This window comes from Tursiops truncatus, chromosome X (genome assembly GCF_011762595.2).
Source record: "Tursiops truncatus isolate mTurTru1 chromosome X, mTurTru1.mat.Y, whole genome shotgun sequence".
Taxonomy (NCBI): Eukaryota; Metazoa; Chordata; class Mammalia; order Artiodactyla; family Delphinidae; genus Tursiops; species Tursiops truncatus.
In genome coordinates this window covers 15,626,383-15,648,610 of record NC_047055.1, presented here as the reverse complement: position 1 = coordinate 15,648,610, position 22,228 = coordinate 15,626,383, and the positions used below count along the sequence as shown (strand labels likewise).

Genomic DNA, 22,228 nt, shown 5'->3' with positions numbered 1-22,228 from the left:
CGTACCACAAAAAAAAAAAAAAAAAAAAAGTGGTCACTTGTAAGGACCTGTGTGGACAGGGAACGGGGTGAACAGGGATGGTGAGGAGAGATTTTTCACTGTATACCTTTTTACAGTTTTTGATTTTTGAAGCACGTAACTGTTACCTATTCAAAAACTGTAAAAACAAATTAACTCCTTTGGTAAATTTAAAAACTTAAGACATTTTAGCTCACAAATTTCACTTCTTATTTTTGCTTATTTAACTCACAGGAATAGGAGACAGCTTTGGGAAATAGGAGACTTTGAGTTCCTCAGAGATATACCGAAACAAAATGTGTCAATCGTTGTGAAACTTAGGTCTCCATTTTCTTTTATTTTTTTAAAGTAATTTCTGTTCTTTACAATGTGTTATCACATGCACACACACATGTGCGTGCACCTGCACACGCACACACGCACACACGCGCGCATGCACACACACGCACGCGTGCACACACACACGCGACTTGAGATGGACAGAGAAAGAAGGATAACCTTCAAACACAAGGGATTTTTTTTACAAAGTTCAAAATAGATTACATTTATGTGCTTTTTAGTCATTACACAACATACAGACATGATTCATTTAATGATTTATGCTCCCCAAATGGTTAAACAATGAGGATTTTCTATGAAAGAGTATACGTAAAAGCTTTTACTTTAGAAGCAAAGTACTGTTTCCTGCAAAACCCAACCTCAGGCATACATCTCGTGTTTACATATATTCCTTAAGAATACTACAGTAGCAGTGCATAAGTTCATTCTGTAAAAAGATCTGGAAGATGATTTTCAAGAGACTCAATGCATTGTGCTCTCAGATAAAAATCCTAAGTCAAAAGATCAGATACTATAACAATAACAGTTAAAACTGCATATATATGTTAGAGATCAGAAGAGGCTATAAAGAAATGTACATAGTTGTGCTTTGGGGACTTTTTTTGGTAAAGTTGTTTTAATAATAAATACAAACTTAAAAAATGTCTCAGTGACTGATAAAAAATAGACACAGATATTCAGGAGTTTTTGTACTTGGCTTAGAGTTTAAAGGTGAAAAATCATCTCCACATAAAACACCTGGCATTGGTAGTCCCCATCTGGGCCAGTAGCTTACAGTCAGGCAAAGGGCTGGGGAGAAAAGATAAAGTGATTTTTCCTCCTATTAGCATAAAGCATTATGCCTACCTTCCTTCAGAATTCTTACACCAAACAGAATGGTCACCCTGCTTCTTGGTGGCTGGACCACAACCTATCCTGTAGTTCACCAGATGAATTAAATATGTCCTGTCTTCTGTGAGACCCTAAGATAAACATGATCCCTCAGTACTTTATGCTTTTTCATTTTTTTACCTTCTACACATTAACTGTAAAACTCTTATTTTTAGAAACACCATGGCGCCTGTATATAATGATAGAGGACAAGGCATAATTTATATAGTAACATTGATGTTCGTGGCTAGGAAATAAATATAATTTCATTTTCAGGCTGGTCAGTTTGCTCTTTTAGGCCTTTAACTTTGAAGGATACATGACCTCAACAATCAAAGTGAATTAGAAAAAAGATGAGAAAATAACAAATGTCTTAATTAAAGTCTTTTGCACGGTCGGCTTAGATATAAAAAGAATTTCTTCAAAAAATTTCCTAAGTGTCACTCAGAAGCTTCCTTGCTGTCTGTAACATAATGTGCTGGAGTCCTTGGAATAAAATTATAGAGGAATTTAAAATATATATTATACATTTGCAATGATTGTAAATCAATCAATAGTTTGTAGCATGTTAATGGGGTGAAATAAAGATAAAAGGCAGTCCACATTCATATTTTCAAGATAAATCTACTTCAGAAGTCAAGTGAATTCCTTGCTCATGTTCTAAGTATAGCCATTGTGATAAGACCTGAAAGAAAAAATTGGAGAACAGTTAAGGACATGCATTTTACAAAACCTTCCATTCAATAAATAATTGTTTGCACCTCAGTGAGCAAATAAAACACAGCACATAGGCAGGCACTCTACCAAGAACTCAAAATCAACTTGAATTTAGCTGATACTATACAGAAGAAATCCAATTTACAGCAATAGGCAGTCATTGGATAGATTTAATGCAATCACTAATGTCTGGCCATAGCTAATTTTTTAACCATCAAATATATCTCTCGTTTTATCCAGTCACGACAACTATAATAATAGCAGACATGGCATTTTAAAGTGTCAGTAAAGCCTGCTAATTTCATCCAATGCAAGCCTGTTTGTATCCCAGGGCCCTAGGGCCACAAAGAGACAGAAGCATAAGTAGAAAAAGCAGAAGTATTTCTGCTTAGCCTGTTTCTTTTGAAGAGACTCCATACATAAAACCATAAAAAAAATTAATAATATAAGAATATCCTCCGTCCTAAATGAGTGGTTTTTAAAAAGTGAGTGACAAAGTACAGAGAAGGAAAATAATCACATAGGACTGGAGCAGTCAGAGAAGATGCCCCAAAAGGTCAAGCTGACGTAAGCCTAAAAGATGGACAGGAAAGATATAGAACAGTATGATGGGCAGGCACTTCAGGTGAGCGAATGGCAAGAGCAAGGGCATGGAGGTAGGACCGGGCTACAGATGAGCTTTGTGGGGATCAATAAATAATCTAACGCACTCTAATCAAGAAGTTACATAGGGAAGCAGCTAGACAAGAGTAACTCAGAGAGGACTCAGAGTGTGGAGTCTTCAGTGCCGAACTATGGAGTTATACTTCATTCTACGGATTATGGGGAATCACTGAAGGTTGTTGAGTAGGGAGTGGTGGTGGTGAAATCAACACAGAATGGAAATCAACCTGACAGTAATGTGATGGATGATTTGCGGGGGGAGATAATGGGGGTAAAGGGGAGGAATAGGAATAGGAGGGACACAGACAGAAGTCGGAGACAACTTAGAAGACAATTTGGAAATTTTATAAAAGGGAACACACCAAGGAATTCTGAGAGAGAATACTGAAAAGAGTTGGCACCTCAGAAGAGGTGAGAGGAGACGATGAGGAGAGTCATTCATCACCAGAACCCTAATCCTTGACACATGGTAGGTACTGAATGAATGTTTGTTCATTTGAACTAATTAACTATAAGGTTTCAAGCCAGGATGACTGAAAGAATGATTCAACAGGAAACAAGGGAACTGGTTTAAAGAGAAAGGGTCACAACATTAAACAAGGCTTCCCTGTTCATCTTTATCACTGTATGCGCTTTGTATGTTTCCCTAGGATCAATTCCTAGAAGTAAAAATGCTGTATCATGGAATGTATGCATTTTACATTTTATACATGTTTTATACCACTGTAAATCAGCAAAAGGAAAATAACTGAAAAATACAGTATTAGGTACTAGATAAACAAGCTGAAAAGAACTAAATGTGAGCCAACAATTAAATCTTAAAATGCACTTTATCTCAACGTGCTTTTGAAGCAATCTGTTTTTCTTAAAAAAAAAAATCAAGCCACCACCATCATCCTACACACACATAAAGACCGCCACTACCACCTCCAGGCCATAAAAACTGCCTACACAGGGAGGGACAGAATAGGGGTGGGGCAATGGGAAGTACAAACTATTGGGCGTAAGATAGGCTCAAGGATGTATCGTACAACACAGGGAATAGAGCCAATATTTTGTAATAACTGTAAATGGAAAGTAACCTTTAAAAACTGTATTAAAATTTTAAATAACTTTTTTAAAAAGAGAATCAACTGTAATCAGTACACCTCAGGCAAGCCATTTAGAGATTCTGGGCCTTGATTCAGGTTAGGAATCCTTGGCTTACTGAAGTTTAATGTGAGTGTTTCCATAATTCTCATGTTTTTACAAATGTATTTTGCAGGTATTTAGGACACAGTTTAGTCCAGAAGAGATTTTTTGAAGAAAGAATGGAATAAATAAAAGAACAATGTATTATTCTTTTCAAGAAAATAAATTGCCAACACATATGCCCCAATGCACCTTTAAAACACTTACCTAAGATATAAGCAGCCACTAATTTTTGATTGACACTTAAGTGGAGGTAGAGAGGCACCAGCGATTCCACATCACCCAGCGTGGGAAGCATCAGAGCTGCAATACACACCACTCCCAGGAAGACAGTTAGTAAACTAGGTCCTGAGGAGACAGTTCTGTTTTCTGTAAAAAGATAAAAATCCCTAAGCTCGCTTCTATTTATTTATTTTTTTTTTTTTTTGCGGTACACGGGCCTCTCACTGTTGTGGCCTCGCCCGTTGCGGAGCACAGGCTCACAGACACGCAGGCTCAGCGGCCATGGCTCACGGGCCCAGCCGCTCCGCGGCATGTGGGATCTTCCCAGACCCGGGCACGAACCCGTGTCCCCTGCATTGGCAGGCGAACTCTCAACCTCTGCGCCACCAGGGAAGCCCCCTGAGCTTGCTTCTAAAAACAACTTAAGACAAAAGTTCATTCACACGGACTGGCCACCACTCACCAGGATTCTGGTTTTGCCTAACTTCTCTGATTCTTTCCCCATCATTCCCATTTCGTGGGGCCTGATCTGTTGGACTTATCTGGAAGCCCATTACAGGATGGAATGTGAGGTAGTGAGTTCCTACTGAAGAGAACAGTGGTCATCATCCTTTCCCCACTACCCCACCGGAATTCGTAGAAAGTGTTCAAGCATGTATTATCTGTGCAGAGAATGGGCTAAAAATAGATAGAAACTGAAGTTCTGGCATTTTCTTCCCATACCCCCAATGCACTGCTTGTGTGTACTCCATTTTGGAGCCCACTGCAGTAGAGCTCCACTACCTTCTGGGAGTATCTTTGGTAGGTCTCGAGACAGGTTTGGTCCTAATACCTGCAGCATCCTGCTATCATTTTTGAAGGTGTTAAGGCGGCAAAACGTTCTACTTTAATGTCATTAAAGCTGCCTATGAAAATTCTTGCCCTCCACTCTACCCCCATTTATAGCATAGAAGTAAGAAAGCAGCAGAAACAATGTCAGGCAAATATTATTCTAAATGAAATAAATCCATCACAGAAGGACAAATACTGCATGATTCCGTTTATATGAGGAATCTAAAATAGTCAAAGTCATAGAATCAGAGAGCAGAATGGTGGTTGCCAAGGGCTGGGTTGCTAATCAATGGGCATAAAAATCTCAATTATACAAGATGAATAAGTTCTAGAGATCAGCTGTACGGCATTGTGCCTATAGTTACCAATATTATATTGTACACGAACATTTGTTAAAAGAGCAGATATCTTGTTGTAGTCTTACCGCAATAAAATAAAATTTAAAAATATTTATTATTGGCCTGCTATTCTACAGTTCTGGTTGTATGTGTACAATATTCATACCCATATTTTTAAGAAACCCACCAGCATTTTCTGTCTTACGGCTTTTCCCACTACCCTTCCTTTCATTAAAAGGAATAGCCAACAGCAACACAATCTTTGTGTTTTATTAATGAAATAATGCTGTTCATTTTATTATTAGATGCAGCTTTTCTAAATTATTAATACCATAGCTGTTGTGTGAAGTTTAATTGAGCCTCACCAAAGACAGATAGGTGAAAACAAATTCAATTTTTATAGTGATTATTGCTTGAGATGAAACAATAGCATAAATGCCTAAAAACAAGTCTATCTTTTGCTAACGAATGTAGTACTTTATATTTATATTTGTTGCAAAGGTAAGTTTTCAAGGAAAATATTTATCACGACTACACTGTTCAATGCAAACCCACAGTAAAGATTATTTCAAGGAATTTTTACTATTTAGAGAAATTCCAAAAACATTCACATAAATGCTTGACATTTTTCAAAGTGGAAAGTTTTTCTGATACTACAGGGTTGTAAAAATTTTAGAGATGTAGAAAACATAAAGGTTCCTCTGTAATCCCATCCTCCTAGAGATAACACTGTTAACAGCTTGGTATAGATCCTTTCAGATTTTATAAATGCCCATATAAACATGTAAAATGATTTTTTTACTTAAATGAGACCATACTATACATACTGTTCTATAACTTTTTTTCTCTCACTTGGAATATATATTTGAACCTCTTTCTATGTCCATATATAACTATCTACCATTCTATCAAATCCTTGTAAATGTCTGCCTGACATTCCATCTTATGAATATTCGTAATTTAATCAATCCCCTAAATGACTTTTAGGTCATTTTCAATTCTTTATGATTATAAACCATAATAAAGAACGTAGTTTTCTTAAGCCAGAGAGCACTGGCTCAAACCTGGCATAGACACAGCAGTTCATTAACAATGTAATTAAGACGAACCCTCTAAGATTCAGCTGAATCTTTTTAAAATAACTTTTTAATGACCTGGGCTTTGGTATTTTCTGAAAGTATGCTTTGTGGGTTTCTCTTCAATTTCTGTTAAATGAAAAAAAAGAATATATACATATATATTTTTTTCTGTTAAAAAAAGAATATATATATAATTGTATTTATGCACATAGACGAGGTCTAGAAAGTAACATGGAACACATGTAAGCAGATCTGTCAAGTGTGTGGGATTATAGGTGCTGGTTACTTTTTTAAATTTGTTACTACTATATGTCTCTTTATATAATACATAACTTGAGAAGAAATTTCTCATTTGTACTGCCTTTCACCACATTTTAAAATCTAAATCTTTCACGATACAGCCGCCAACGATTTTTCCAGCTAAACTCACAGAGAGACCCTCACAATCTTGTGGTACCTGCGGGGAGCGGGGAGCTCTACTGTGTGCTGCCGCCCTTGCTCTAGACAGCAGCAGCCGTGGAAACCTTGTAAGACAAAGAAAACCAACCCAGCTGCCCCTACCAGCTGAGAAGTCCAGCCTTCCTAGTGAGGCCCGCGCACATATTTCCTGTGTAACTACTGTATGCCAGGCACTGTGCTGAACAAGTGATGAACTTGATGAACAAGACAAATAAGGTGTCTGCTTTCCTTGAGCTTCCTGACCAGGATGGCTTAGAGAGGTGTGTGGTGGGTTTTTTTTTCCCCAAAACAGAGACCACCATGTGCTATGCCAATATCACCTATTCTATTCATCTACCTACTCCAATTTTACCATTAGAAGAATTCTCTAATGTACTTCAGATACAAAGGTTCGTTATAAAAATAAAATAATAAAATGCTCAATTAATACACATTTGTATTTTAGGATGATTTTCGCTTGAATTCTAACAATTTAAAAATAAAAGAATATATATATATATATATATATATATATATATATATATATATGAAACAGTAAACTTTTAACCCTTATTATTCTTCGGCATTAAATCAGTCTGTTAAATACCAAAATGATCTGTAACGACCACTTTACTTTAAATTATAAAATTAACACCCAAAACCAAATGCTCAAATGGCCTTTCTTGTTCTACAGGAGGCATTTTAAAAGAGGAATCTTGCATTTCATATCTATTTATAAGTCAACTTCACAGTATTGATTGGACATCAAAGTGACATTTGACAGAGATTCTCTTTCAGCTTCGAAACATGAAAAACTGGTCCTGTCGGTTAATAATAGTTGCTGAGAAGAAAACAATCTACTAGTTACTACCTAGTTCCTAGTCTTGGTATCACCAGAGAATCTGGGCACTCCTTGCACGGAATGAGAAGACACTTGGCTCCAGTAAATCAAAGGGGCATTACTCCCTGTCTTGTCGAGATAAACGTTCTAAGATGAACAAACTGATAGGGATCTATGAATTAATGTAATGACAACTAGATGGTTTTTAATCCCTCATATATAATGTTGCAATTTCAAGGACAGCTGTTATCACATTCATATATCACGGTCAAAAAGTTTCCATGCTTTTCTATGGAAAATTTTATCTTCCTCCCCTTATAATAGGGTTGGAGGGAGATAATGAGAAGTTCAGAGGGAGGCGGAATGACATCCAAGAGTTGACTATGAGGATCGTGTCGATGTTGAAAGAATATATCATAACACTCCTGAATATCTAAGCTGGAAGGAAATGAGGAATGGAGAGGGATTCAATTAATAGCCCACAGGGGATATTATAATCTACTTAGTTTAATTAACTTCAACTTTAATGAGATTTTTTTTCAAAATAATATGAACAGTGCACCAAACTTGGCCTATTGCCAAACACAATCTCTCTCCTTCTTCGAATTAATTAAATGAGAAAGGATATAGGAAAGTCACAGAAACAAAAGTATAGAATTGCCAAATTGTGCTAGCATTATAAAGCACAGGGCCTGCAGTCTCAGGTTTTATAGATTGAAAAGGCTCTGGCAACGACTGCCCTCTCCTTATAACCTCATCTAGCGGGAGCTCTTCTCTCCGCTGAAAGGCCAGCTCTAGGCCTCTTGTTCGATTCTAGGTACCTGATCTCTTCATTCACTTTTGAAGTAGTCGACTAGGTTTAGAGCGGCAGGTTATTGTTCTAGTAATTATTCTTTGCTCCCTGATTCTCTTAAAGTAAGAAATGTGTAAGACCTCAAAAGGGCTTTAAAAACAATCCAGACTACCTGGTTGAAACGACTGCTCAAAAAATAAACTTTCAGTTAAATGTTCCTTTATTCTTTTTTCCTCTTCTTCCTTTTGTTGTTCTTTTGCCGACGGGAGAAGAGTAGCCACGACCTCTTTCCTTCCTAAAGCCTTCCTCTGGCTTTGCTCGGAAACTTGGAGACGGAATTTGTCTATTACACCATAGTGACAGGATCGAACATCTCTATGACGAATCACACTGGAAACATTAAAAAAGAACAAATGCTGTTTAGGTTTCTGGGGGCCTGTCAAGCAGAATTCAGCAAGAAATTTCATACATATTAACTGACTATAACCAAATACTCAAATACAGAAATTTGCTAGTGGTACTTTAAAAAAAAACACAGTATAACCCAAAAAGAAATGGGTAATTCTGAAATATTTGATGAATAAGAGTCATCTTCAGAATAATAAGTAAAGAAAAGTAAAAGAATGATAGGTAAAGAAAAGAATGATAGGTAAAGAAAATTCCTTTTAGCAATGACATTCTTTTCCTGGCTATCTGTGTACAGCAATATTCACTAAACAGGATATGTGAAATGGTTTCTTCCCCACAAAAGTCTCAAAAATTCCTATTGCCACTTATTTATTGTTCAAGTAACAAAATAACGAACCTCTCCCTACACTTAAAATTGAAGTCCATGCACAAAGGCAAAAATAAGCAATTGAATAAGTAGGTAACACAGTAAGACCAATGCAACAGAAGGCTTACAATGCATTTCTGTATTTCTCTGAAAAGAGTATATAAAGTACTATAAATTCTATGCAAGTTATCTGCAGTGCCATTTATTTTACTTCATTCTTAATAGAGAACACAGAACAACTGAGTCAAAGATAAAACATTGATTAGGCAAGAGACTATATTTCTTTGCAATAGTCCGTGCTTATTACGTACTGAACGAAAATCAAAAGAAATGTGCAAAAACACGTCCTCAAAGATACATCATTTTATGGCTCTGAGATGATGAAAATGTATGCAAGAGAAAAGACTTCTGCTTCTCATTCTCAACGGAAGATTTAAACAAATACAGTTTACTTGGTAGCTTAAATTAAGGGCTGGTCATTGGATCCATCTGGTCACCACTAGTTCTAAAGTGAAAATTAAATATGAACAGCTTGAACAAACAATCATTTATCTGACACTCTAAGATGAAGTTATCTGGAAGAGCTCAGATAACCTCTTACAGATGAGTAGTTATACACTCGCTTCCTGTTTGTATAGACTAACTTTCAGTTTTATTAGCTGAATCATTTCAGATGAATTTATATGACCATTGTTCTGAGAGCATAGTATTATTAGTTCCACAAATGACACTATAACAGCAAGATGTTCCAAAGAGGGCTAAATTCCCTCTTATAGCTAGAGAAATTTAAAGGAATAAGTTAGAACTTTGCCTCCATAAATCTCCCTGCTATGAATAAAAGCACAACGAGGAAGTGTTCGTGGAAATATTAACACACACATCAGCTCCAACATAATGAATTATTATTTGGCCAACCTGTTTAGACTTTCTTAGAAACTTCTTAAAAAGTATGTTGCGGGACAAACTCTCAGCAAAAATTCAAAATATAATGAAGGCCTATGTGGGAGCAGCTTCAAGAAAAGATCTTTTCCAAGTTAAACACATAAATATTAACACACTGAAAACATGTTACCAGGAAGTGGTTGTGACTTACATATCCACACAACACTGAGGCTTTACTGCACCTGCAGCGTCAGCGACAACATACTTATTTGGAGTAGTACACAAAACTGAAAGAAAAAGTCACAATGGCCATTAGTGTTTTTTAAAAAATTAGTTTCTACAAGTCAAAAATTAGTAGGGAGCAGTTAAAATCCAGAAAATACATCTAGGAGACTCACCTTTGAACTTTAAGGCAAACTCATAGGGATTATACAGCGTCAACACTTGCTTATGTGTTGACTGGTCATCTGCATAAAATAGCAGCTCTGTGGGAAACACAAAGACAGGAAGATTTCCTTCCACTAACTCTGGCTGCCTTTTTTGTTGATGCATTGGCACTGAATCCCCCTTGCTGTGGCTTCAGTTTTTACAGTCTCAAATCTATTTGGGGCTTTTCTTAAAATCAGTTAAAAACTCCAAAGCATTTTGGCAATCTGGAAAAAGAAGAGAAAAAGCAAACTGAGTGATACCTGTAATCATGAGCCAGCTCTGACTAGCATGGTTAGCATGCATTATAACAGTCCCCAAATCATTTAAACATGCCTTTTGACTCTTCCGCTTGGCTTACTTATACAGCTTCTACCAAACTATGCAAAGAAACTTACACTTGCTCCTTTCACATTCAGGATATCAACCTATGATAAAGAAGGCTTCCTACTTAAAATTAATCACCCTCAAAAAGGTGAGATCAAAAGGATGTCACTCATTTAAAACCTCAGATTAAAAAAAAACGTTTTGTCACAACTGATTTTATGTGAGCCAATCAGAATTCTTAAAGATGAAAAAAATAAATAAAACAAAGTAAGCGTCCATGATTTACAAAGGAAAAACACGAGACTCACTTTTTTAACATTTATTTCAACAATGCTTTAGTTAGTGCCTTCTGGCAGCATGGGTGGAAGAGTTCTCTTAATCGTTTTTTCTACCAAAACCCAAGACAAGGAAAAATGTCTTGAAAAGAAGACGCATATCCAAACTTGCTAAGCAGTCCTTGGAGTTTTCCATGAAAATTCAAAGTCAGTAAGCAGGCCTCGGCATGCAAGTGGCACGGTGCCTCCCCTCCTACATCAAGTACACAGACTTCATGAGAGCTATTTTCTTCCAACTTCAGAGACCTTTTTGGATTCCTTCTGGGGTTGTTGAATATGTTCCAGAGAGTTGTAGCCTGTGTGATAAGTAATGTTTCTGTATTTGTCTCCTAATCTAATTTTGATCAACAACATTCTTATTTAGCTAGCGCCCTAAGTGTGGCTTTTTAAAATAAAATGAGAAAGCTAAAACATACAGTCACAGAAAATGTCTGATTTTCACCCTGTAGATCACACCTATAAAATACAGTAGGCCAAAATCCATTTAATACTTGGCACTCAGGTTCTCATACACTCAGAGAGAAATATAAAGAATGATTACATAGTTTGGTTGTTTTTTATTATTATTATTGTGTTATGACTGCTTTGCAATGTTGTGTTAGTTTCTGCTGTACCATTGTTTGGGTTTTTTTTGTTTGTTTGTTTTGTTTTCTTTGCGGTTCGCGGGCCTCTCACTGCTGTGGCCTCCCCCGTTGCAGAGCACAGGCTCCGGACGCGCAGGCTCAGCGGCCATGGCTCATGGGCCCAGCCGCTCCGCGGCATGTGGGATCTTCCCGGACCGGGGCATGAACCCGTGTCCCCTGCCTCGGCAGGTGGACTCTCAATCACTGCGCCACCAGGGAAGCCCCATCGTTTGGTTTTTACCAGCTATCGGGGCTCAGATTCTGATTGAGGCCTTGCCCACTTTTATCAAATAGGATACTGTATAATCATGTATGCAAATTTTTATTCTTTTCTCTCAGCTGAACATTATAGGCCAGGAACTATGTCAAGAGCTGCACAGAGATACAAAAATGAATAATGCACAGGCCCTGCCCTCCAGAAACTCTGCCCTCCAGAAACTCAAGTATAATTGAGGAGACAAAATAAATATTTAAGCTACCTTTATTATAATGCATACCGTTGTATATAAAGCGCTAGGGAATTAGAAGACTGCATGAATAATTCTACCTGGAAGAGAGGCCAGGAGACAACATTTGGGGTGGCCCTTAAAGAAAAGAAGGATACGAGCTTCTGTGTTGGGGGAAGTAGGTAGGGAGGGCATTGAGACCTGGGGATCAGCATAAGGGAAGACACAGGAATGTGAAGGTAAGGGAGAACCTTGGTAAGCTCATCATCCACAGGCTGCCCCAGGTTCCACTTTCTCTTTGTATACTTTATAGCATGCATGTAGCCCATAACAGTGTTAGGTTGTTTTTTGTTTTTTAGGTTTTTATGACTAAGCTGAAAGCACCTATAGACATATTTATTAGTAATAATATTTTATATTTGTTTAATTCACAACAGATTACAAATTCTTTATTAATTACATATACTGAATGAACTGATCTATGTAAAGCCTTTAGCATTTGTTATAGGCAAGGCGCTGTTCTAAGTATTTGTTGTCATTACTAAATTAGGAAGAGACCAAGGTAGATAAAAAAATGCCAACAGGCCTCTCCTAGTCCAGTATTCTTTCCACTATACCAAACTAACTGGCCATTTCAATAAAATAAAACTAAGGTTATTCTAAAAAGCATATGGTTAAATCATTTTAATTCTGAGTTTTTATTTGCCATGAATTTCTTCTCTTTCCTAAGAGCCATACATATTTCTATTTGGATAATGTCCTCTCAGAAGTTTGGCATGTTATTTTTTTCAATAGAAAATGATAAGCTCTACAATTACTTTCTTAGTAAGCTTGGCTGCCAGGAATAGAACATCCAAATTTGGCATCACTAAATAATATTCAACATCTTATTCTAAAACTCAGTTAGAGTGAGAATTTAGCTTATGATAAAAGGTGACATCTCAGGCTTCCCTGGTGGCACAGTGGTTAAAAATCCGCCTGCCAATACAGGGGACACGGGTTTGATCCCTGGTCCGGGAAGATCCCACACGCCGCGGAGCAGCTAAGCCCGTGCTCCACAACTACTGAGCCTGCGCTCTAGACCCCGTGAGCCACAACTACTGAGCCCACGTGCCGCAACTACTGAAGCCCGCGCACCTAGAGCCCGTGCTCCGCAACGAGAGAAGCCACTGCAATGAGAAGCCCACGCACTGCACCGACGAGTAGCCCCCGCTCGCCACAACTAGAGAAAGCTCGTGCGCAGCAACGAAGACCCAACGCAGCCAAATATAAATTTTAAAAAGATTTTTTTTAAAAAGGTGGCATCTCTAATTCATGGAAGATAGTTCAGTCAATAAATGTTGATAAAACCAGGTATCCATCTAGAAACACAATTGAGTTTATCCCTCACTCCTTATAAAATTCCAGAATTTTATTATGGTAAATTCCAAATGGATCAAAGCTTTAAATGTATAAAAAAAACAAAAGCATAAAAGCACTAGAAATCATGGAAAATCTTTTTAATAATCTTAGGCTCTCTAACAACCAGGAACCAAAAACTATTAGTAAATTCACCTATATAAAAACTTTTAAAGTTCTGCATGGCAAAAAGTTTTATAAGTAAAGCCAAAAAAAACATGTTCAATCATATCATAGGCAATGTCTAACTGCCCTACTATATATAGAGGACCTCCAAATCATTAAAAAAAGACAACTCAATATAAAAATGAGCAAACACTATAATATTTTATAGAAAAGGACATACAAATCGTTTTTAAACTTACAAAAGGATGTGTAAGCTCACTCACAAGAGAAATACAAACTAAAGCTATACTTGAAATACATGTTTTTACCTGTCAGATTGGCAAAAATCAAAAATTTGATAGTACATGGTGGGAGCAATCAGGCATGTTCTTACATTGCTGGCGGGGATATAAATATAAGTTGGTACAACCACTATACCTGCCAAAATTGAATGCACCTAATCCTCAGATCTAGACATTCTACTTCTAGGAATTTCTCAGGCATAAATATTCCCCTTGTGTGAAATCATATATGTGACAGGGCTTTTTTTTTTTTTTTTTTTTTGCAGCACTGAGGATTAACAAAATAATTTACGTGAGGCACATAGAATGAAGCGTGGCATGCAGTAAGAGCTAGTTGTTGTCAATAGCAAAAGATTGGAAACGGCCCAACTGGCCATTAATAGGGGATTCATTAAGTAAAGTATGATATAGCCATTCGTTGGGATACCAGCTCTCTGTCAAGAAGAAAGAGGAAGCTCTTTGTGTGGTGTGGATATGGACTGATCTTCAAATGCAGTATTAAGTGAGAAAAGCAAGGTGCGATGCAGAGAGTAGGGTATGCTACCATTTGTGTAGAAAAGGAAGATAAAAGACTATGTAAACCTATTTTCTTGGGTATGGGTAAAATATCTTTGGAAGGACAGCCAGGGCTGCCCCTGGAAAGACAAACTGAATGGCTGGGGACAGGGGTGAGAGGGGAGTTTTCTCCTGATACCCTTTTAAATCTTTTGAGTTCTGAACCCCATGAAGACCTAATTCAAAACTAAAAAAAAAAAAAAAAGTTGATTCAAACAACAACTCTACTAGAGGCTAATTTGAAAAGGGTCTCAGGGTTTTTTTTAACTTTTATTTTTATTTTATTTTTTTGGCTGTGCCACATGGCATGCAGGATCTTAGTTCCCTGACCAGGGGTCGAACCCATGCCCCCTGCAGTGGAAGCACAGAGTGTTAACCACTGGACCGCCAGGGAAGTTCCAAAAAGGTGCCAGTTTTGAAACATAAGAAGGAATTTAGAAACAATGTGTGAAAAATCTGTTGATTGCATTTTCCATTTATGATCTTTTAATAACATTGAAAACCTTAAACTATGTGTTAAATAGAATTATTTTTAATTATTTAAAATAATTTTATATGCAACAGAAACTCATTACAATGAGAAGAACCAAGATTTATTTAAGATGACTTGAAAACTTAGGAAAATGTAACACTTTCTTACAAAGGAGTATGAGATGGTTTATAAATCTGGCTGGGGAGTCAAAATTAAACACACAGAACAAGTGCTAAACTCTTGCTTCTAACCTCAGGAAGTTAGTTGGCATAGGTCAGAGTAGAAATTTTACTAGCTTTAAATGATGGCTTAGTAGAAATTCTTATTTTTGAATTTTGAAGCTTTCTCTTTATGAGTTGGATATTTTCCCATGAATTGTGAATAGGCTGTCTGTCCCCTAGTCACCATCTTAAAAGTGCTGAATCATTTTTGAGCAGTTTACTATCTCTTTTCGAATTTGTGTTCCCATTTCTCACTTATCTTGGCTACGATATAAATTGCCTCCCAAACTCCAACCAGAGGAGATTAGGGAGAAATTAGCACTAGGTCACCAGTGCAATATTACAGACTCTGCCAACAAACATGATGGAGCATGATACCTGCCTTTAATTGATGGTTTTCCGGAGACTAACACTTTCTCTTTGCTCTAGTCAATATTGCAAAATGATAGAGTGCAAAAATTCTGGGGAGAGATTATACACTAAGCCGGTAAAACCTCACTGTGAATCAGTTAATAAGGTTGCTTTCCAAAAGTCAAGCACACACAGAGTCAAAGGATGTCAGCTCCTAACCCTTCTTATTTTACCAACAAGGAAAACAGGCCCAGGATGGTTAAGGGTCTTACCCAAGGTTGCACAGGATATTGGTGGCAGAACTCTGTCTCCAGAGTCGCACTTCCCTATACAATAATCATCTCCTCTGCGTCTCAGTTCAAAAACCCTGCTTCCCTAATGCTGATGGCAACACATGCCCTCATCTCTAGGAAATTCCCCTGCTTTTCCAGAAGAGAAGAGTTCTCAAAGGATGATCCAAAATTCAAGTCTTGATGCATGTGTTTCCTTTTCAGTTTTATCAAGAAAAAAAACTGAGAGACAATTTCACTTACTAAGTTGCGCACACTTTCTTTTCCTGATTGTGAAAGCAGAGCTATGGCTGTCAGTAACTATTCATTAGGGCGATAATAACCAAGGTTTATTTTATTCTTCCTCTCTGGACACCGAAATTTTACATATTCTTCAAAGCCTAGTACAAATGTCCCCTCTTTATGGCCTTCTGCTACTGCTCTGATCTACAAGCATTTCACTAATTTTATTACATTATTTTTTAATGTACTTACTGGATAGAGTGAATACATTGACATTTGTTTTGTGTGGACTAATTGTGACTCCCCAGATTTCAGTCATAATGCCGTATTGTTTTTCTGTGGGGTTTTTGTTTGTTTTGTTTTGTTTGTTTTGTTTTTTTGCATCCAAAGACTCAAGCTCAGCGTTAGGTACTTGGAAGATACTGAACTTAGCAGTTAACCTACAGGTATCCACTAATAAATATCTCCTGCATCAAGAAACATTCCCCTTCCCCATAGCTGAACACGCTTCATCCACAAAAGACAGGCAAGCCATCCCAATTAGAGGAACAGTAACTCTATGGTGGCTGCTTGCCATGGGCTGCAGTAAGAGAACGGAGAGCATCGACACTCCCAGCTGCCTCTCCCCTCCTCCCTCCCTGCCATTTCCCTCTCTTCATCTCCACTGCCTCCCCGTGCCCAACTGGGCCAGCAGGGTTTAGAAATCTGGGGCTCTGACATACCCCTGACTTTACAGGGAGACAGAACCGCTGCGAGCTGGTGGTACAGGAGACTGCCTCATCCTTTTCCTCTGATCCCAAAGCACGGAAATGCAAACATGAATGAAATCTGCGCGAAAACCTTATGTGTGCACACCACCTTGTGACCAGTCTGCAAACTACTCTCCCACCAAAAAAAAAAGCCTCAACACACTGAAATCCTCACCCACACTTTCCACCATCAGTCCAGAGAGACCAATACCCCAAGTGTGATTATTTTCTCTGTCTTCGTCACTTTGGATGGACCAGAGGAAGGGAAAGATAAGGCTCTGAGATAAACAGGGGAGTTTCGAGATCTTTTATCCCCAAAGATTCAAAACCTGGACTTAAAGAGCATAGAAACCCCTTGCAAACCATATAGTCATTTGCCCCCGACCCCCGCCCCGCCCTTATCTGGGGGAGAGGAGCCTGCAAGAAAAATGAAATAAGTGATCCTTGGGGATTCTTGTACCGAAGTAGTTCAAAGTTTGAAACAGTTAAGGATGATTTGAAGTACAGCCTCTCGCTGACACTAGGGACCCATCTGCTTGGCTACAGTGCACCAGCTACTTACGACCTGTGCCTGGCTCTTGTGTTTACTGATTAGGGCTCCCAGCTCCACCTTCAGGCCCAGCTCCCTTTTATCTGGGCACAGGGGCTATCTCTTTCCTCCATACTTGGTGCAGTCCTTGCCAATGGCCAACTGGATAGTAAACAGTGAAGAGCAATATGTTCTTTTGCTTTACTCTCACTGGTATTAAAACCTCTCTTTCCTTCCCATTTCATAAAGTCAGCTCTCCTCATCTCTGAGTTTCCAGTATCGTCTATTAGGCTTTTTAATGGCTGGTCTGTTCCTAAAATCGGCTCTTTCACAAGCGATGTTCTAATGTTCACGCTATATTTTTAAATGGTTCACTGCTCAATATTAGGCAATTTTGTTTTTATACAATTTCGAGGGGGTTTTGTATAATTTGATATCTTACTAATGAGATTGACTGCTACAAATGATATGTAGTGCTAGGCTATTACATATTTAAGATGTAAAACTTAAGTAGTGTACCTTTTAAGGTTTAAAAGAAATAAGGATGGGGCATCCCTGGCAGTCCAGTGGTTAGGGCTCTGAGCTTCTACAGCAGGGGACATGGGTTTAATACCTGGTTGGGGAACTAAGATCCCGCATGCCACGCAGCGTGACCAATAAATAAAGAAATAAAGAAATAAAAGAAATAAGGATGCTCTCCAATAATGCCTTTTTTAAAACATTTCTTTCAAACTAGTTCTTTCCAACCCTTGTTTTATACTATCCCAATGTCTTCAGTTATTTCATGATGTATGTGCAATTCTCAAAATGTATATTAACTCATTATATGAAATACATATGTTGCTACATAGAGCACTCTCAGAAGTTATAGAATCACAAATTATTTCAACAAACATTTACTGAGCACTTATTATATACCAGGCACTGTGCTAAAGAATATGGAGAAAAGATGAAATCATGGTCTCAGCCCTCCAAAATGAGTCTAGCAGGAAAAACGGATATACATAGTAATTAGGATAAGATGTGACAAATGTTAAAATGCTGATAGATACAAAACGCTCTGGGAGCATAAAGAAAGTGACAGTCTGCCTTAAATAGGGGTTTGCAGTAGGAGTGGAGGGAGACGGGGGTGAATTCCAAGGAAGAGTATGTGTGGAGGCATGAAAGGGACTCTTAAAATGAGCTTTGGCATTGCTTATGGTTAAAAAATAGCACGTATGGGGGAGCGGCAAGAGAGAAGGCTGGAAAGGTAAGCTGGAGGCAGATGGTGAAAATCTTGTAAGCCAAGTTTGAGAGTGTTTCTCAAAATGTCGTACCAGACTAGCAGCAGCAGCTTCACCTGGAAACTTGCTAGAAATGCAGATTCTTGGGTTCCCCCCAGACCTACTGAATCAGAAATTCTGCGGTTGGGGCCCAGCCATCTGTGTTTTAATAAGCCCTGCAAATGATTCTGATGCACTCTATGCTTTGAGAAGCACTGCTGCAGGCCAAGGGAAACCTCGGAAGGATTTGAAGCAGGGAATTGACTGGATATGATCTGACGTAGGAAACTGGTTGCCATTGACTAGTCAAGCAAAGGGCCTGACCCCAAAGTAGTTACAGTAAAAAATAAATAAATATTGAATGAATGTGGCATGGAGAGATGAGGGCCTACACTAAGGCAGGAGGAATGGAGAGGAAACAGATTTCAGAGATGTTTTTCAGGTGGCTCAAGTTCAATCAGGTGACTAGGGTATATCCATACAAATGTATAACCGAAATGGTTTTTATATAAAAGCAAGCTATAATTTTGTCAACTGTATCAGCTACTAAGTGTTTTAAGAAGTGGTCCACACAGACCCTAGAAAAAAGGGGAGGTCAAGAGCAATTTCTATGTGTTCCCACAGTGTCAAGACCAAAGGGTGCCCTGGCTTGTACGTGAATCTCTGGTCTGCTTGGCAGTTCTACGTCTCCCTTTATTAATAAACTGGTATTCATATTACATAGAAATCTCTTGTGAGTTTGGTTAGTATGGATCAATCCCTGAGACTGACTAATAGTTTCTAGATGTGCTGGCAAAATGTAATTTTGAACCCTGAAAAGCTGAAAACCAGATACTGGTTCTGGTGATCTAATCAAGGTACTGTCAAGGTGAGACCCGGCTAGAGCTGTCTTTTTATTCAAATTTCATCATTGATCACATAGCCCACTTAATTCAGGAAGAAGTTGGAATGAGTGAAAGAATCAGACTTTGTACTATGCCCTGAAGATCAAGAAAGTCAGATGGAACTGTTATTTATAATGTTTAGCGGAGGCAATCTTCAATTCCCTGATAGAGGAGAGACAGGTACAGGTCAACCTATACGGTTAATTTACCTAATAAGAATTTTGCAGAATGCAGTTCCTATTTCTATTAGGATTCTGGGTACTTCTTGTTACTTGCTGCATGTTCCTTTTAGTTGATACCAACATCTTGCCTTATTTGACCAGCTTATTTTATCCAAGAATAGTGCCCAATCAAAAACTGCACCACTTTATGGAATCTGAGAGCTATTAGGGGCTCTGGAGATTAAAACAAAACTTTCATATTACACATGAGGAAATGGAGGGCCTCAAAGAGTAAATCACTTAATCTATTTATTGTAGGGCAAGATTCTCCAGAATGCTACAAGGTGGCAAAACAAGATTCAGAACACTAATAATCTAAGTTTCAGACAAGATTTTAAATTATTTTCCGTCTTAAACTTTTTAAAATCAGAAAAAGAATAACAAATTACTTCATTGGGCTATTAGAGGACTGGGAAGCTTTTCTTGCAGTTTCTTGTTTTCTGCTTTTCAGAAATTGGACTTATATGTAAAAGGTCCATGAGAAAAAAAATTGAAAATAAAAAATTTAGGAAGAAAATGTGCATGAACAATTTAAGGGGAGAAACATGCATTATGTTATAAACTAGTTGTTCTATTTTCTATCTTTGCCTATAACATGGTAACTCGGTACTGAATATTGTCCATTACATTTAATTATATTCTATACATAAAGGAAATCCAAATAAAGGGAATTCCAAATTTTCAAATATCCTGGTATTTGAGTAAACCTCTTATTTTGAGAGTTCTAGAAATGCTTCAGAATCTAGTTTAATCTCGAATCCTGTTTGCAAATGTAGACGTGAACAACTTGAAAGGCACATTTGGCCCCGTTTCCTGTTTTCCAAACTTCCCACTGCTTTATAACCAAATATACGTGTAATCTAAAAGTTGGTGTCCACTCCCTATTTAATATCCTGTATATGATATTTTCTCGGCAGAGACTTCCCAGCACTTAGAGGAAACAAGTGGACAAGATTTTCACCATCAAGAATATATTAAATACCATGTGCGCCCTGCCTGAAGAAGTAGATTTTCCCCTTTTTGTCTGGAATTCACATTAAGAACACAATGCATTCCAAAAGTACAGGACTGCTTTTTAGGCAAGATCCAAAGGACCCAATGTTTCAGGTTTCCGTCCTTCTCTTAGTTCCCTCAAAGGTAAAAAAAAATCCGGGACCTTTTTCACTTAACATTTTCCCTCTCGCTCCCCGAAGTGAGGTCTTTTTGAGTCTACTGGGGCAGAAATGCTACTTCAATCCGGAGAGGACAGATGTCAGTTACTTTACCCAGAGGGGACACCACAGAGCACTGACGAAGGGCTGGAAGGCTGAGGAGGGAGTATCAAACGATCCATCCTAGGACTTCAGCTCCACCAGGCTGGGGCCCAGCCTTTCCAGCCCTCGTCCCCACACCGGCCGGCTCCATGTGAAACCGGTCATGTGAGCCTGTTTACAGCCCAGCAGCTGGTGCAACCATCAGGATCCGTGCGGAGGTCCAGGAAGGGGGAAGACACAGGCCACGTACCCCTTACATCCCCCGCCAATCATTTCAAGAAGGCGTTTGCTCTCACTCCCAGCCTTTCCACCCCGCTTTCATTGCCCTCCAGCCATCCCGGGACGCCTCGCTCCAGCCCCGCCGATTTCCTTCCAATTGCTCGCCGCGGGGACCGGCTGGACTGGAGGAAGGACGAGGACAGTGTCATCCCGAACAGGGATGTCGACCTCCCTCCCCCAGCCCTCCTCGAAACATCCGCCAAAGAGTTGTCCCTGGAGTCGCATCCCCGGGGCAACCGAACTCTGTCGGGCAGGCACCGGGAGGATCCAGAGCCAGCTGCCTCCGCCCGGGCAAAAGCGAAACACACACGCGCCAGCCCCATCCGGGGGCGGAGATCCGCGGGCGGCGGGGCAACTGACAGTCAGAGATGGGGCAGAAAGGACTCCATCTGCCTTCCCCCCACCTCCCACCCGCGTCCCGGCGCCACGGAGCCCGGCTGTCAGTCACAGAGCCAAGCTCGGGGTTTAGGTACAGCTCATTCTTTCCGCGGGGTCTCTTGGCAACGCAACTTCCACGTCTTCCCGAAGTCGGAGGAAGTGGGTGACGGGACGGTGGGGGACTCTCACCTCGGCAACACCGGTTCCTCGGAAAGCAGCTGCGACTGCTCCCTCCAGTCCTTTGTCAGCATCTCTAGGCTGCACTGCCTGCTGGGATACCGGAGGACTCAAATGCCACCTCTCTCCGCCCTGGAGGATGAGCTGCGGTTGCGGGGTGGGTGGGAAGAGGGAGAAGAGGTGGAGTCGGAGGCGGGGCCGGATCCGGGGGCGGGGCTTCCTTACTGCCACCTGGCCTCTGGATTTCTCCCTGCCGTCTCTGACCTGCCCCTCCTCTCCCTTCCTGCCGCCCCTTGAAGAGAAAGGGGACTCTTACAGAAGGCCATCTCTCCTTGCATTTGTTAGGCAGTGACCCTTGACTCCTCCCTCGTCCTATTCCCCTACACACACACACACACACACACACACACACACACGCAGAATGAG

At 39.3% G+C, this 22,228-nt stretch overlaps 1 protein-coding gene across 1 annotated transcript; it reads right to left on the bottom strand.

The window, feature by feature from the left end:
• Positions 1-326: 326 nt before the first annotated feature.
• MOSPD1 (motile sperm domain containing 1) lies at positions 327-21,970 on the bottom strand. The gene is made up of 6 exons (XM_004314698.4): positions 21,815-21,970; positions 10,396-10,650; positions 10,209-10,284; positions 8,513-8,730; positions 4,006-4,167; positions 327-1,912 (listed from the first exon to the last, which is right to left on the bottom strand). Exons 2-6 carry the CDS (start codon positions 10,547-10,549, stop codon positions 1,881-1,883), a joined length of 642 nt encoding a protein of 213 aa, XP_004314746.1. The 5' UTR covers positions 10,550-10,650; positions 21,815-21,970; the 3' UTR covers positions 327-1,880.
• Positions 21,971-22,228: the final 258 nt, after the last annotated feature.